At 38.5% G+C, this 17,391-nt stretch overlaps 1 protein-coding gene across 1 annotated transcript in view; it reads right to left on the bottom strand.

Annotated features, from left to right (window-relative positions):
* LOC124275698 (choline/ethanolamine kinase-like) overlaps positions 1-17,391 on the bottom strand; it is a 91,250-nt gene that overhangs the window by 51,976 nt on the left and 21,883 nt on the right. The window contains exon 3 of the mRNA XM_046711325.1: positions 962-1,095. Coding sequence (XP_046567281.1) covers positions 962-1,095 — 134 coding nt within the window. The remainder of the gene's footprint in view (positions 1-961; positions 1,096-17,391) is intronic.

Below are 17,391 nucleotides of genomic sequence, written 5' to 3'. Positions count from 1 at the left end.
TGTCAACAGAGCTCTGATATCATCCCACGCATCCAACTGTTTTGACAAACGAACTCTGAGATCATCCCACTGTTTTGTCATCAGAGCTCAGATATCATCCCACCCATATAACTGTTTTGTCAAGAGCTCTGATATCATCCCACTGTCTTGTCAACAGAGCTGTGATATCATCTCATACAGACACACTGTCTTGTGTCAACATAGCTCTGATATCATCCCACTGTTTTGTCAAACAAACTCTGAGATCATCCAACTGTTTTGTCAAAGCGAACTCTGAGATCATCCCCCACTGTTTTGTCAACAGAGCTCTGATATCATCCCAGTTTTGTCAACAGAGCACTGATATCATCCCATTGTCTTGTCAACAGAGCTGTGATATCATCTCATACAGACACACTGTCTTGTGTCAACATAGCTCTGATATCATCCCACCCATTCCACTGTTTTGTCAAACGAACTCTGAGATCATCCCACTGTTTTGTCAACAGAGCTCTGATATCATCCCACGCATCCAACTGTTTTGACAAACGAACTCTGAGATCATCCCACTGTTTTGTCATCAGAGCTCAGATATCATCCCACCCATATAACTGTTTTGTCAAGAGCTGATATCATCCCACTGTCTTGTCAACAGAGCTGTGATATCATCTCATACAGACACACTGTCTTGTGTCAACATAGCTCTGATATCATCCCACCCATCCCACTGTTTTGTCAAACGAACTCTGAGATCATCCCACTGTTTTGTCAAACGAACTCTGAGATCATCCCACTGTTTTGTCAACAGAGCTCTGATATCACCCAACCATCCCACTGTTTTGTCAAAAGAGCTCTCATATCACCCCTGCTATCCCACTGTTTTGTCAACAGAGCTCTGATATCATCCCACTGTTTTGTCAATATAGCTGTGATATCGTCCCTCCAAGACATTCACACACAGAAGTATGCAATATCCTCCTACCCTTCCACGATGTTCTTGAGCCAGCGTGGTTCTTTGCACAGCGGCATGTCCAGTTGATGGAACTGTGCCAACTTCCTGGCGATAAGGCGAGATATCGATGGTATCGACAATTCCGATGTTGATAAGGCTCGTGTCTACAACAGGAATGACTCAATAAGTAAAGTATGTTCTTTGCCAATTCACCAATTCAACACTTCTTGCTAAGTATAGATATCTGTATGTGTTTTGCTTTTATCGAGTTTGGTATAATGTTTGTGTGTGCGTGCATGTTGCGTGCATGTTGATGGTTTCAACAGGTCCGATGTTGACAAGGTCTGTGTCTACAACAGAGATGAGTGAGTGAGTGAGTAAAGTATGTTCTGTACCATTGTCAATGATTCGACATTACAGTGGTACACTAAGTAACCACAACGGACAACCAGTACAAGCATGACAATCAGTACAAGCATGACAACTAGTACAAGCATGACAACCAGTACAACCAGTACAAGCATGACAACCAGTAAAAGCATGACAACCAGTACAGTCAGTATAAGCATGACAACCAGTAGAACGATGACAATCAGTACAACCATGACAACCAGTACAAGCATGACAACCAGTACAGTCAGTACAAGCATGACAACCAGTAGAAGCATGACAACCAGTACAAGCATGACAATCAGTACAACCAGTAGAAGCATGACAACCGGTACAACCAGTACAAGCATGACAACTAGTACAACCAGGACAAGCATGACAACCAGTAGAAGCATAACAACCGGTACAACCAGTACAAGCATGACAACTAGTACAACCAGGACAAGCATGACAACCAGTAGAAGCATGACAACCGGTACAACCAGTACAAGCATGACAACTAGTACAACCAGGACAAGCATGACAACCAGTAGAAGCATGACAACAGGTACAACCAGTACAAGCATGACAACTAGTACAACCAGTACAAGCATGACAACCAGTACAAGCATGACAATCAGTACAACCAGTAGAAGCATGACAACCGGTACAACCAGTACAAGCATGACAACTAGTACAACCAGGACAAGCATGACAACCAGTAGAAGCATGACAACCGGTACAACCAGTACAAGCATGACAACTAGTACAACCAGGACAAGCATGACAACCAGTAGAAGCATAACAACCGGTACAACCAGTACAAGCATGACAACTAGTACAACCAGGACAAGCATGACAACCAGTAGAAGCATAACAACCGGTACAACCAGTACAAGCATGACAACTAGTACAACCAGGACAAGCATGACAACCAGTAGAAGCATGACAACAGGTACAACCAGTACAAGCATGACAACTAGTACAACCAGTACAACTAGTACAAGCATGACAAGCATGACAACTAGTACAAGCATGACAACTAGTACAAGCATGACAACTAGTACAAGCATGACAACTAGTACAAGCATGACAACTAGTACAAGCATGACAACCGGTACAACCAGTACAAGCATGACAACCGGTACAACCAGTACAAGCATGACAACTAGTACAACCAGTACAAGCATGACAACCAGTTCAAGCATGACATGACCAAGATAACTGCTATACAAAAGGCATAGATCGAGGCATGGGGAACTTAAATAAGGAGAGTAAAACCCTACTTGCACCTGGTGCAGCCTTAGGTAATAACCTTGTTCCACCAGACAAAAACAGGTTGCACTGCTGCTCAATATGACATTATACAATATGTCATGCATGGGTTTTGGTATTGACGATTTAGAACATTATCATAACAAAATTGAGGAGATCATTTTATCTTCTTAAATTTCATGACATGAACATGATGAATAATAGCAATCTCTGGTTCACTGACCATGTAGTCATCAGAGTTGCTGTTCCAAGCTCGTTCCTCATCATTCTATTTTCCAGGTAAGTCAGCGTTCTTTGTACAACAAAGTATTAACAATGGCTTCAAATTGGTATAAATAGCAGGTTGCATTTGTAGTTTCAGTTCACTTCAGTTCTAAATGTTTAAATCGAGCCCTAATATCTATCTCGTGCAAAATTAAATATGACCTATTATTAAACACCATCCACCTAATCCAAACAGCCACAAACATGCCTTGACAGGAATCACAATGATATACATATTGATGAGCTTGTCATCGTACAGTGAATCCATATACATGCAGAACACTCTCGTTAAGTGGCAATTCAAGCGATTCAAGATTCAAGTATCTCCTTATCTGGTGATGTGAGGTTAAATGGAGTTTAACGACCTGGGTATCGAACCACTGATGTCCTGCACTCTTAGAGATGCTCTTTCCTTACCTGGAATCTGGCTCAGGTTTTTATTTACCACCAATAACATTTCATATGATTGCTGAGGTTGCTGAGGTCAAAATAATGAATCCATGAATTTGGATATTTCAAAGCCCAGCTTATTCCCCAATACTAGTGTTGGGAATCGGAAACTAAATCCACTATCATTTATCGGAGGATTGTGGTGAACTGTTATCGATTATAATCGAAATATATACATTTTTAATGTAATCACCAATTTTAAGGGTTTTTTCCCAGTTTTTTTCTAATTAATGCTTGTTTTATATAACTAATGCTGTCATGCAATGAAATGCATGCATGCAAGAAAGACACTGGAATTGTAATTAAACAATAAAAGTGGTTTAAATGTTACAATGTGTATAGCTTTACGCTGTTGAGTGCATGTTTGTTCGTGAATATTCGTCAAATTTGATGGTTAGTTTACTTCATTCAAGGGTGTTATACAAAAAACAACAAAATTCTGATTAATCAAAAATATGTTGTTTACAATCGATAATCATTTTTAATCCTTCTTTCGATTGATTTTCGATTATTTTTTATCATCGGAACATCACTACCCAATACAGACAAGACAGATAGATATGCATGGAATATCATTTTTATCATTCATTAGAGAGATGATACCAACATAAGGATGATAAACAAGTGAGTGAGTGAGTGAGTGAGTGAGTGAGTGAGTGAGCTTTTACACTGCTTTTAGGAATATTCCAACAATATCACGACGAGGGGCACAAGAAATGGGCTTCACACATGTTAGAAAACAGGGAATCAAACTCAGATCTTCAGCAAGACGAGGAAACACTTTAACCACTAGGCTACCCCCAAGTCTGATACAGCAAATAAAAGTTGCTTTCTCTTCAGCTTCCATTGACTTATTTGGTTCAGCCTACATTAATAAAGATGCTTGTTCAATTATTGCAGTACTTTAAGAAGATTGTGTATACTTACGTTCAAATGATACTCAAATTGGTTTAAACAAAATACCACAGGGGTCAAGATAAACTTTGAATGAAGCAAATATTGTTTTAAAAACAACACATTTTGCAATTTAATATTTGCTATTTAAATATGAAATATGCATGAAAATGTAAAAAATCCAATTGTACAACATGTGTATAATTATATAACTTTCACAGCTAGCGTACCTAATGTAGCCTTTCTAGCTAGCATACCTGTGTTTCTTTACACAAGTTCACTGAATTAATACAGGCATGAAACATACATTTACTTCTTCAGCGTGCGATTTCACTCTTTACAACCTGCAGTGATAAAGGTTAACAATGGCTGGTGCAGGTTACCTTCAGTAACAGGTTGAACCTGGTGCAGGTAACAATACATCCTCCAACATTTTACAACTGTCATCGTGTGTTCAATTGGGAAGAAAGTGACTGGAAGTAATACGTTAACAATGAACCTGGTGCAGGTAACAATACATCCTCCAACATCTTACAACTGTCATCGTGTGTTCAATTGGGAAGAAAGTGACTGGAAGTAATACGTTTCTCTCCGCATGACTTGTTACAAGCATAAATATTTGTGTACTATCAAATCAGTAATGTAGCAGTAATATTGATATAATTGAGATTTATAAACAAAGGTCAGGCAAAACTGAAACAGAATCATTCATCATTTATCATCATGGGGTCATGTTCTGTTGAATGTATGTGATACTGAGGACTTGTTATGTATATGTTACTTTTTAGAACCAGTGACATTATTTTATGGTGCAACCAAAATTTTGATGGTGCAGCCAAATCTGTAAACCAGGTTTCACTCGGTGCAGGTACTAAATCACACCCTGTTCTTATGAATGCTTCACATAAGTGCTGTATTCCAATTGTGTAGATCGATGCTCATGATGTTGATCACTGGATTGTATGGTTCAGACTTGATTTTTTACAGACCGCCAGAATATTGCTGAGTTTGGGTTAAAACTAAACTTATTCACTCACATAAATGCCTTGTCTTGCTTCATCAACTCGCCTGGGTTCGATAACCCAGATGGGCACAATGTGTGAAGCTCATTTTTGGTGTCCCCCGCCGTGATATTGCTGGATTATTGCTGAAAGCAGCGTAAAACTACACTCACTCATAAACTCGTCATGCGTATGCCTGTTTTCTGCTTATGCGACCCAGGCTCGAGGTAATTTTTGAGCTGACAAGTAATTACACACGTTTTATCATTCCCACTTAGGGTATTGTCACTTTCCTTTGAGGAGTCAATATATATTTACCTCTTGGGTCAAAGCTTTCACACCTGTGAGTGGTTCGTGGAGGTTGTTTGAGGTGAGGTCTAATCAACATGCTGATGAGTCAGGTGTGTGTGTTGTTGCAGATTCTCACGACAGCGATGTGCGTGTCTATAGGACAATGACCTCAAATACCGCATCTGTATTATTTGCTTCACTTGAGTTAATTATATGTTACGTTGACCTGTACTTCCACTGAGAGCAACATTCCAACTAAAACACTGTACTTCAAAACACTATAGGTCTCACTATTGATTTACGAAATGTTCTTATGCATATTTGAGTGAGTGAGTGAGTGAGTGAGTGAGTGAGTGAGTGAGTGAGTGAGTGAGTGAGTGAGTGAGTAGGTGGGTGAGTGAGTTTTTACACCCCTTTTAGCAATATTCCAGCAATATCATGGCGGGGACACCAAAATGGGCTTCACACATTATACCCATGTGGGAAATTGAACCCAGGTCTTCAGCATGACGAGTGGACGCTTTAACCACTAGGCTACCCCTCCGCCCCATATTTGAATGAAAGCAACTAAGTGAGTGAGTGACAGACAGAGTGAGTGAGTGGGTGGTGAGTGAGTCTGTAACAACAGCTGCAAGAACAATATCGCATATCAAATGATGGACATTGTTATTGATGCCATAGAACCATCTTGTCACCTTGGGATCATGTTCTAATAAAAATGCAATCAAGGCCACTTAGGAACTACATCTAAAGAGCATTGATGAGCACTGATGATTGAATGTCTTGCTGACAAACACCCAAAAATTCAGACTTGAATTTCAGATTCTTTTGTGTTTATGAACTTACATTACTAAAAATTTGTGCATATCTTCATAAACTACAAAAACATATTTATTCAGAAGAATAGATTGATATGACCGATGTTCGTGAGAGAACTTGAAGGTATGGACGTGGTGTAACTTTCCTTTCTCAAACAAGTCACGGTAACATTCTTACCGGGTTATTTATGTCGCTTGACAGTTTTACAGCAGCTGAGCTTCTCGCTCCAGTTCATAAAAACATGTGCTCAAGGGGAAGGGAGATAACTCTATTTTTAGTACTTTACGTTAGAAACAAAAGAAAAAAGTAGGGGTAGCGTTATTCGAACAGAACATAGAATTTCATACAACCGATGACTTCACAGAATTCTCCAACGCGGTGGTGTAGCTAGTTATTAAAGCGTTTGCTTGTCCCGCCGAAGATACGGGTTTGATTTCCCACATGGGTACAATGTGTGAAGCCCATTTCTGGTGTCCCCTGCCGTGATATTGCTGGAATATTGCTAAAAGCGGTGTAAAACTAAACTCACTCACTCACTCACTCACAGCCTTCTCCTGAATCATAAACATCCAATATCGGTACATATGACATCTATAGGGTGACATCATTCAAAGAATCAATTATTACAAATTCCTTCAAGTAAACATTTTGAGAATAATATCATATGCAATCAGAGCTACAGATAAGTTTTTGGGTCATTGAGTTATGTACTCGCTTGTGTTCATCTCAATTGGGTATCCTAATTTTCCTTTGAATAACCAAATAAACTGTACCCACCTCACTCAAACTCAGTTGGGTATTTTGCCATTTTCCATTAATTGTAAAAATATATTTAAATTTAAATGTTAGTTTACGTGTTTGTTATATATATAGTTGATCTGTTATAAGAGAAACAATAAGAAAGTTAATGTGCTGACATAGAACCTCTCAATATTCCTCACATATTTTACCTATCTACCGGTACGCAAGCTAAGATTTGACATTTGTCTGTGTACACATGTAAGATGAAATTAATTGAGTATTCACATAAATATTTGCGTAATTTACACAGATACGCAGCTTATTTGTACCTCTGTATGCAATTGTGTTCCTGATATATGATAATGAGATGCAAGTGCATTGTGACAGTGTATCGTGTTACTTATAATCTGCGGACCATCTTACGGCACAGGATATATATATGTCAGTATCTAGAGACTGTGATCTGGTAGAATCGGAGATTGTACAAATTTATGGAGAGATGGAGAAGTGTAATAATACTTTGGGGGCAGGGCCTGACGAAGATTATTATAAAAATTACATTCTAAGCAGAAGTGATATTCAGACTCAATAATGGGTACAATACAAAAAGGGCATAATCTTTCGCTCCTGTGCTAGGCCAATCTTTCGTCCTTCCTCGATTAGCAGTTGATGATTAGAGCATCGGAGCTTATAGAGTGCATATTGTTTTATGTTTATATTCGATATCTTCCATTAAAAAGTGCACACATCAGTGATTATTGATAACAAATAATGTCACATTTATGATGGACCTAACTGTTGCTAATGTCATTTATTGATGGACATAGCTGACATTAACACTCACAGTGAAGTGCATTGAAGTTTTACATTTTTTAAGTTTTAGCATTACATTTATTTACAATAACAATCATAAATGAAAACAAAGTAACACTATTTTATTTTCATTTTGTTTGTAAACATCAAGTTGGACAAACAGTGTGCACTTTTCAATGGAAGTTGTCATTCTACAATATACAAAAATAAATTTGTTTTTCTAAATATTCACTTAGATTGCAATCTCTACTAGTAGGATCAGATTTGAGCTTCTACTGGCAGAGATTGCGATTGTATAGGTTATTCTATATAATGAGAGTCTCTACTGGAAGAATCGCTAATCTCTACTGGTAGAATCTCTGATCCTACCAGATCGCAATCTCTACCCTGACATATACATTAGGACATCACATTTAGGGTTGGAAGTGTTGTTTCAATGTCAACATAGCCTTGTCACCTGTATGTGACCCTGTCATCATCACTTCAGCTGTCTCTTGTGCCTTTTAAATAAAGTTAGTTTTACGCAAATATTCCAGTTATATGTCGGTCTGTAAATAATCGAGTATGGACCAGACAATCCAGTGATCAACAAAGTGAACATCAATCTACGCAATTGGGAACCGATGATGTGTCAACCAAGTCAGCGAGTCTGACTACCTGATCCCGTTAGTCGCCTCTTACGGCAAGCATGGGTTGTTATAAATAAAGAGTCGGGACAAGAGTGAGTGAGTTTAGTTTTACGCCGCTTTTAGCAATATTCCAGCAATATCATGGCGCGGAACACCAGAAATGGGCTTTACACATTGTACCCATGTGGGGAATCAAACCCGTATCTTCGGCGGGACGAGCAAACGCTTTAATAACTAGGCTACACCACCACCCTGGAGAATTCTGTGAAGTCATCGGTCATTTCAATCTATTCTTCTGAATAAATATGTTTTTGAAGTTTATGAAGATATGCGCCAATTTTTAGTAATGTAAGTTCATAAACACCAAAGAATCTGAATTTAAGTCTGAATTTTTGGGTGTTGGTCAGCAAGACATTCAATCATCAGTGCTCAACAATGCTCTTTAGATGTAGTTCCTAAGTGGCCTTGATTGCATTTTTGCATGTATTGTGGGGAAACGAACCCGTGTCTTCGCCGTGACGAGCGAATGCTTAACCACTAGGCTATCCCACCTCCCCCAGTCGGGACCAGACAAACCAGTGATCAAACACAAGTGAGTATAGTTTTATGCCACCTTCAGCAATTTTCAGCAATCTCACAGCCTTTAACATCAGAAATGGGCTTGACATATAGTACCCAATTCAGGAGTGAGTGAGTGAGTTTAGTTTTACGCCGCACTCAGCAATATTCCAGCTATATGGCGGCGGTCTGTAAATAATCGAGTCTGGACCAGACAATCCAGTGATCAACAGCATGAGCATCGATCTGAGCAATTGGGAACCGATGACATGTGTCAACCAAGTCAGCGAGCCTGACCACTCGATCCCGTTAGTCGCCTTTTATGACAAGCATAGTCGCCTTTTATTAAAAGATTGGGTTGCTGAAGACCTATTCTACCCCGGATCTTCACAGGTCCCCAATTCAGGAATCAAACCCAGGTATTCAGTATAAAGAGAAAACACTTTAACAACTATGCTACCCAACCTTTCAGAGGAACAAGAGCTAATACTTACATGGTTGTATGTAGTCATTTTTAAATAACAGATAAACACTTATCACTCATTCTCAGTTATGAGAGACTCTTTGACACATAAATAGACCAAGAGACAAAATAGAACAGTAACCATAATTTCTATTCCAAAGCTTAAATAAACATTTGAACGGTAACATTGCAAATTTTCATTAACAAATTCTTCTCGGTTTTAAAGTTGTCGGCATTTACCGAAATTTAGAAAAAATGACTGATACAAAACGTTACAGAAATGTTTTGTGAACGTGTGTCCAAAAGTGATTGAAGAACAAGACAGCTAACATAGAAATGTTTTCTCTTGACATAGTAGTAAGGAGATCGATAACAGTGCAGTGTTGAAAAGGAATATTACCCTTCTGGGCATCATCTGAATCATTGTGCATTAAAACATCTTTGCAAACCATAATAGAGATTGAAGATGGATAATGAACAAATACATCTGTGAAGATATATTGAACTTAACACTGGCTTTCAGCAGTGATCTTGAAAATTCACCACATTTCCCATATGGTGAAGTAAACAAACCGTCATCAGACCATGCACAATATAATCGTAACGGGTAAAATGGGGTGCACAATGTAACGTTTGTATCTTATGAGGGTATAGTGTGAGACATGTTCTATTTATAGTTTTCTAGTTTCATAACACATGCTAAATGAATTGTGTGAAAGGTCAAACACATCTAATTAAAAAATACATGGAACACTGGAACATTTGCTGAAAATGTGCAAAGAATGTAATTATTTGAAGAAAAATAGTTATACTTTCATGAAACAGACCTGAATGTCACAAGTAAATGAGAAAATGTCTGCTATTGCATTTAACACCTAAAAAACAAACTATTTTTTACAGAAACCCACATAAATGCATTGCGCATGAACATACTTATGTGAAACTGGTGTGCAACGGGTAACGTGTGTATCGTAACGAAGGTATCGAAACTCTGCAAAGGTAGGTCAACACATTTTCTGGACACGTTATGAGCTTATTTGTCGGCAATAAATCTTTTGTAAATATTATCAATGTGTGCAAGATCTTCTTTAGCCATTTTTAGCATTCTATCAGATATTCCAGTCGCCACAGGGGTTCGAACTTTACACCTGATCTGGTCTCTGGTCATCCATAGGCAGTCAGCACGAGAAGGACATCTGAAGAGAGATTTTACCCGTTGGAGGAAGTTGATTTCAAACTCTCCCCCATCATCTGGATCACTACCTTCAATCGTACCCACATACCAAACTCCATCATAGACAGCGGCGACCAAGGTTCCGATGTCCAATTTGGCTGTGGGTTCCTGGTCCTTCTTGCTCTCTTGGTCTGCACCACCAGTGACAGATCCTCCTGCAGCTGTGTCCACATCAGACAAATCCTTACTGGCACTGGTGACTGGTTCTCCTGTAGTAGGAGTATCCATGGTGTTCTTCTTTAAACCTCCACTCTTAAGCTTGACCTTTGTCCAGTTGTCACAGTAGTCTCTGTTGAGACTGCTATCGCAGTAACAAGTTATAACATTGACCATCAGGAAGGAAGTATCACTTCAGGACCAACAGTATGTAGCTTCATAGTTGTTCTTCACAGCTTTGATACCATTTCCAGAAATTGAGGACCTTTGGATTTTTGCCTCTCTCAAATAACTCCTTAGTAAACGTGAAATAACTTTGGTAACGGAAATATGATACATACGTTACCATGTGTACAACACTGGTTAATGTTAAATACCTCCAAACAACCTTTAAAAGGTAAGTATTAAAGTCTATTGTTTGTTTGCTAAACTACTGAATTAAAATATCCACACATCTATAATGTTTGGGATCTGCATTCTTTCATGGAATGCTATATATAATATATATATAATGTCTATTTATATTGCGCTGGGTTCCATCCACAGAGGTGCATGCTCAAGGCGCTACAATAGTCACAGATGAGAAGTTGACGGGAGGAGATCGTTCGTGGGGATAGAACTTTCTAAAGAGAAAGGTTTTTAAGTTGGTTTTGAATGTCTCAAGGGTGGGGGATTCTTTAATGTTCTGAGGCAGTGGGTTCCATAACTGAGGTGCTGCTACTTGAAACGATCTGTTGCCGAGGATTTTAGTCTTGAGTTTGGTACTGCAAGTAGGCATTGGTTTTCAGACCTTAGACGCCGTGGAAGGCTGGTATGGTGAGATCAGTTCTGATAGATAGCTTTCGGTGCTGTACAATTCAAACAGTGGTAGGCAAAACACAAGATCTTGAAGTGGATCCGGCTTCTATTGGTAGCCAGTGTAGGGACATCAATACCGGTGTTATGTGGCATCTTTTTGGTGCACGACTCCAATACGAGCTGCCCTATTTTGTACCTTCTGGAGTTTGTTCAGCAGATCCTGACTCAAACCATACAACAGACTGTTGATGTAATTTTGGAGTAAAATTGATATTTTATACTTATCCTGACTCATGCTCTTTTTGCTTGTCTTCTTCTTCTTGCTAACATAGTGGAACACTTGTATCTCCCTAATTGAAGCTCCCTTCAATTTAAAATCACTAATTAGTATTCACCACGAAGCTACCTCCTTTTCACAAGCTGAACGAGGGCTTCACCTCTACCCATGTGCCTCACTCTCTCCTCATATACTGAGCCCAACATTTGAATTTACAGGGAAATCCAAAGTGTTATTTGGGAGGATGGGAGGGCTGACCTCATGAGTCAGGATAAGTATAAAATATCAATTTTACTCCAAAAATTACATATTTTTCCTTATCCTGACTCATGCTCTTTTGTTTGTAGCATCCTAATGGAACGGAGGTGGGAATATCTAATACTTTGGATTTTAATAATTAGTGATTTGAACTGTGATGATTGTAATAACCCTATGGGAACTTCATAAAGGCACTGAACTGATGAATTCCTGCTGCTAACTTATCAGCTGCCATATAAAAGGTTATTATCATGTACTTATTATGATAAAGTATATATAACATTAATACAATGCTTAAGACTAATAGACTTAAGCTTGTTAATATGCTAGTATAAACTCCTTAGAGTTTGTTAGCTAAAATACTTTAAGATATAACATAGTACTAAGCTTAAGATATGATTAAACTTAAGCTAATTATATAATAGCAAACTCTTTAGAGTTTGTTAGTTAATATACTTATATGATATAGATATAATGCTGAGCTTAAGATATGAATAAGCTTTAGCTACATATATAATAGCAAAACCTGTAGAGTTTGTTAGCTAATATATTTTTATAATATGAGTATAGTACTGTGCTTAAGCCATAATTAACTTAAGCTACATATATAATAGCCAAACTCTGTAGAGTTTGTTAGCTAATATATTTTTATAATATGAGTATAGTACTGTGCTTAAGCTATAATTAACTTAAGCTACATATATAATAGCCAAACTCTGTAGAGTTTGTTAGCTAATATATATTTATAATATTAGTATAGTACTGAGCTTAAGATATAATTAACTTAAGCTACATATATATAGCAAAACTCTGTAGGGTTTTGTTAGCTAATATATTTTTACAATATGAGTATAGTAGTGTGCTTAAGATATAATTAACTTAAGCTACATATATAATAGCAAAACCCGTGAGAGTTTGTTAGCTAATATATTTTACAATATGAGTATAGTAGTGTGCTTAAGATATAATGAACTTAAGCTACATATATAATAGCAAAACCCTCAGAGAGTTTGTTAGCTAATATATTTTACAATATGAGTATAGTATTGTGCTTAAGATATTATTAACTTAAGCTACATATATAATAGCCAAAAACTCTGTAGAGTTTATTAGCTAATATGTTTATAGTGTAACCATAGTACTAAGCTTAAGATAAGATTAGATTCTAAGCTAAAAGTATATAGCAAAATAAACTCCTTAGAGTTTATTAACTAATATACTTTTATGTTAAAAACATAGTACTGAGCTTAAGTTATGATGAAACTTAAGCTATATATATATAATAACAAAACTCCCTCACGAAGTTTTGTTAGCTAATACCTTTATAATGTAAACATACTGCTTAAGATATGATGAAACTTAAGCTAATTGTATAATAGCTTAAAACAACCCTTTAGAGTTTGTTAGCTATGATATAAACCTAGTATTGAGCTTATGAAGGAAAACTTAAGCTACATATATAATAGCAAGAACTCCGTAGAGTTTGTTAGCTAATACATGTTATAATGTAACCATAAAGCTTAAAATATGATGAAACTTAAGTTTAAATATATAATAGCAAAACCCTCTTTAGAGTTTTGATAGCTAATATACCTATATGATATAAACATAGTACTGCTTTAAGATATGAATAAGCTTAAGTTACATATATAATAGCTAAAACTCTGTAGAGTTTGTTAGCTAATACATGTTATAATATAACCATATTGCTTAGAAATATGATGATACTTTTATAGCAAAAACTCTTTAGAGTTTGTTAGCTAATCTACTTATATGATATAAACATAGTACTAAGCTTAAGATATGAATAAGCTTAAGCTACCTATATAATAGCAAAACTCCTTAGAGTTTGTTAGCCAATATATTTTAATAATATGAGTATAGTACCATGCTTAAGGTATAATTAGCTTAAGTTACCTATATAATAGTAAAACTCCAGAGAGTTTGTTAGCTTAATTAACTTAAGCTATGTATAAATAGCCAAAACTCTGTAGAGTTTGTTAGCTAATGCATTTATCATGTAACCATAGTATTACTCTTAAGATATGAATAACTTAAGGTAAATATATATAATAACAAACTCTGTAGAGTTGTTAACTTATATATTGTATGATGTAATAATCATAGTACTGTGATGATAAAAGGAACTTAAGTAAATTATACATAGCATGAAGCTATTTAGTATTGTTATAAGATAAGTAAAAATCTGTTAGATTGACTTATCTTCTCCGAGGAACTGTCAGCTGTTGTGCGAGGACCATGGGATCGAATTGGTGTATACCTGAGACGTCCTCGGTGGTGATATCTCTCAGATAATGGTTTGCAACCACCATATCGGATTTCCAGAAATAACCCTCCATTATTTCAATCACATTTGTGTAGAACAATTGTAGAAGTTAGCGCTTATAATATCATGAGTATTAAGCTCATGGAGGGTCGGAATAGGTCCATCCGCATATGCACGTAGTATGACAGTTCTGATCCAAATGGAGATATAGTACATGAGACTTCACTCTGCGTGAAGTTGATGATAGAGGAAATAATCTGTTGCATTTTTTCCTCCTGTTTGGTTTGGTGGAGATAAATTTACAGTGCTCTTGCTGGCCAACTTGATAGAATCATCGTGATCATGGGGTCCAAGTATGTCATCCAGGCGTGTTCATAAACCTCACTTGTGAGGTGTTGGAGCACTATATTCATATCCCCAGGTTGGGCGGAAATTTCCGCTTTATTCTCCAAACAGAAGTTTAGTAGGTTTACTAACCATCTAGTTGTGTTAGTCGCTTGATGAAATTCAGCTGTAGTTCGAAACGCTGTGGATTTAGATCCACTTGTATCTTCGCCTCAGGTAATTCGCCGCTAAGTCCTTGACGATGTAGGTGCACAACCAGGTGTGTCTGTCCTCGCTGAACTTTATGTAAAATCGCCTGACTGCCGCATCCCTCGCCTTAACTTGACAGGGAGGTCTCTAACTTGAAGAAAGGCAGTCTAATCATGAATGTTCAGGTTAACTGGACTGTAATGAGGCTTGCTCGCTCACTGATATATAGTTGTCACTTGTGACGTAAGTCTTGAACTGTGAATTGAGATCGACCTCTGTGTAGGTCGCTGTCCCTCAAGCGTCCAATCAGAACAAGGCATTTTGATTCTGTATAATACCCGCTGTGATGTCACCGTGTAGCGGAAAACCCACCTTGAATAAATTTTGTCGCCGCTGATATTAGCATAAACGCCGGTCTTCACCGTAGCTTCCCCGGTTATCCGAAAGTGACCACGGTTTCGAGGGTTAATGGTAATCGCGCTAAAACCTCCGCGCCAAATATCTCGCTTCTGTAATTTTATGCTGGGTAGGTTATTTTCCTGGTTGTCGGAAAGTAATTTCAGTTTTGAATATAATTCGACTTCCTTATATATAAGGGTATAAACAACTTGCAAGTTGTGAGCTTGTAGACTGTATACATGAATGTATCGCCATAATTGTAGAATTAACGTTGAACTTGTTGTACATATTTCTTTTCTCAGAAACTTTGACGATTAAGAGTTATACTCGCTGTAACAAGGCTGCTGTTCAATTTCGATATTGAATTGTTCGCAGATATGAATGGTCACGCATGTAGATAATCGTGATCGCCGTCCGGGATTGTATATTAGCAATTTATAATGAATAGTTGATTTCTGTGAAGATCTATGAAATGTCGCTGACTATTAATACAGCGACGCTCTGTGTTGTAAATAGCCTGAGCAATTATCTTCGCAGAGGCTTATAGACGGCATCTGGCATACAGTTGATAATCAACTTATGCGACGCCTTGAACGGACTGACGAAAGTAGCTATATATGACGAAAGTGGCTAGTATATGGAAACCTTGGAGGAGACTTCCTCGGTGAACGCTGAGACTTCGCTAAGTTCTCAAGTATCCCTTCTAGATCTTCTGGGTGAAGTAGACTTGAGTTACTTAGCCTTCGCGACCATCGCTAAGGTGTCGAGTCAAAGCCCGATTAGTATATATATATATATATAAATATATATATGAGAGCTTGCTTCGGAACAGCCTCTGTGTTTAACAGGATGTGGATCGGGCTAAGCGCTTGCCTAAGTAGGGCCGCATGGATCATCTTATCATATTCAGAAGTCGCGGTTACTTAAGTCTGGTGATAAGTGTCTAATTGATCGCTCTAGATCTATTTAGGCCAGCTTAACATACGCCTCGCCATGGATTCAACAGAACCAATATACGATTGTAGTTCTTATACTTGATATCGATGATCAACTTGTCTATGGGTTGATCTTCTCGAGACTTGTGAGGGGAACGCTGATAGTTTCGCCAAGCTCTTGTATAGTCCCTCGATGTCCTTCTAGATGATGATGATCTGATTCAGGTGTCTTTCAAGATGCCTTCGCCGAAGCTTCCTCTGCGTCCGTCCGGGGAACGACGATATGACCTTTCGCGAAGGCTTCCGTGATGTCTGATGGTCCGAGTCCACATCTAGGGATGAAACCGCGATAAGGTGATGATCTATCCTGCCTTCGCTAAGTCCTTCGCAAGGCTGTACATCTAGGTTCTTTCCGCCGCCAAGGCTGTACATCTAGGTCCTTTTCCGCCGCCAAGGCCTTCAAGGCTGTACATCTAGGTCCTTCGCCAAGGTGGTCCGCGGACTTCCTTCGCGAAGGTGACATCGCCCTGGCTGCTACGCTGACGGGGTGCCTCTGGGTGTTGTTCACGCTTGGAGCCTTCGCTGGCGTTCGACCCTGCTACCGCAGATATAGTGGTCCTCCATGATGTTCATAATTTGTCGCATCATGTCTTCTGGGATGGTCTGCTAACGCAGGTCGCCGGTGCTTTATCTGGCGTGTTAATGGAGGGGTCCACCGAAAATCGTCCGACATCAGTGTAGAGGCATCAGGCTGCATGGTGATCTCTGCTGATGTCGCTGTAGCTGTCACCGGGTCAAGTCTTGTATGCGACGCCGGGATGATGATCAGCTGATCATCGAGAGGTCCAGGTCATCGGCTGGAACAATCTCGCTGAGAAAGTCCTAGTAGACTTCGCTGATTTTCCTCAGAGGTCGACGCTGCCCTGGGTGCGCGACGCCTGGCGCTGAGTGTTGGTAATGATGGGACCCTCAGGACGATCATCATCGCGATATCTGGCGCTGGTACATCAGGCTG

The sequence above is a fragment of the Haliotis rubra genome, unplaced genomic scaffold (genome assembly GCF_003918875.1).
Source record: "Haliotis rubra isolate DU_JTF1 unplaced genomic scaffold, ASM391887v1 Scf201, whole genome shotgun sequence".
Taxonomy (NCBI): domain Eukaryota; kingdom Metazoa; phylum Mollusca; class Gastropoda; order Lepetellida; family Haliotidae; genus Haliotis; species Haliotis rubra.
The sequence above is the reverse complement of the archived record's forward strand: the minus strand, read 5'-3'. Positions and strand labels throughout refer to the sequence as shown.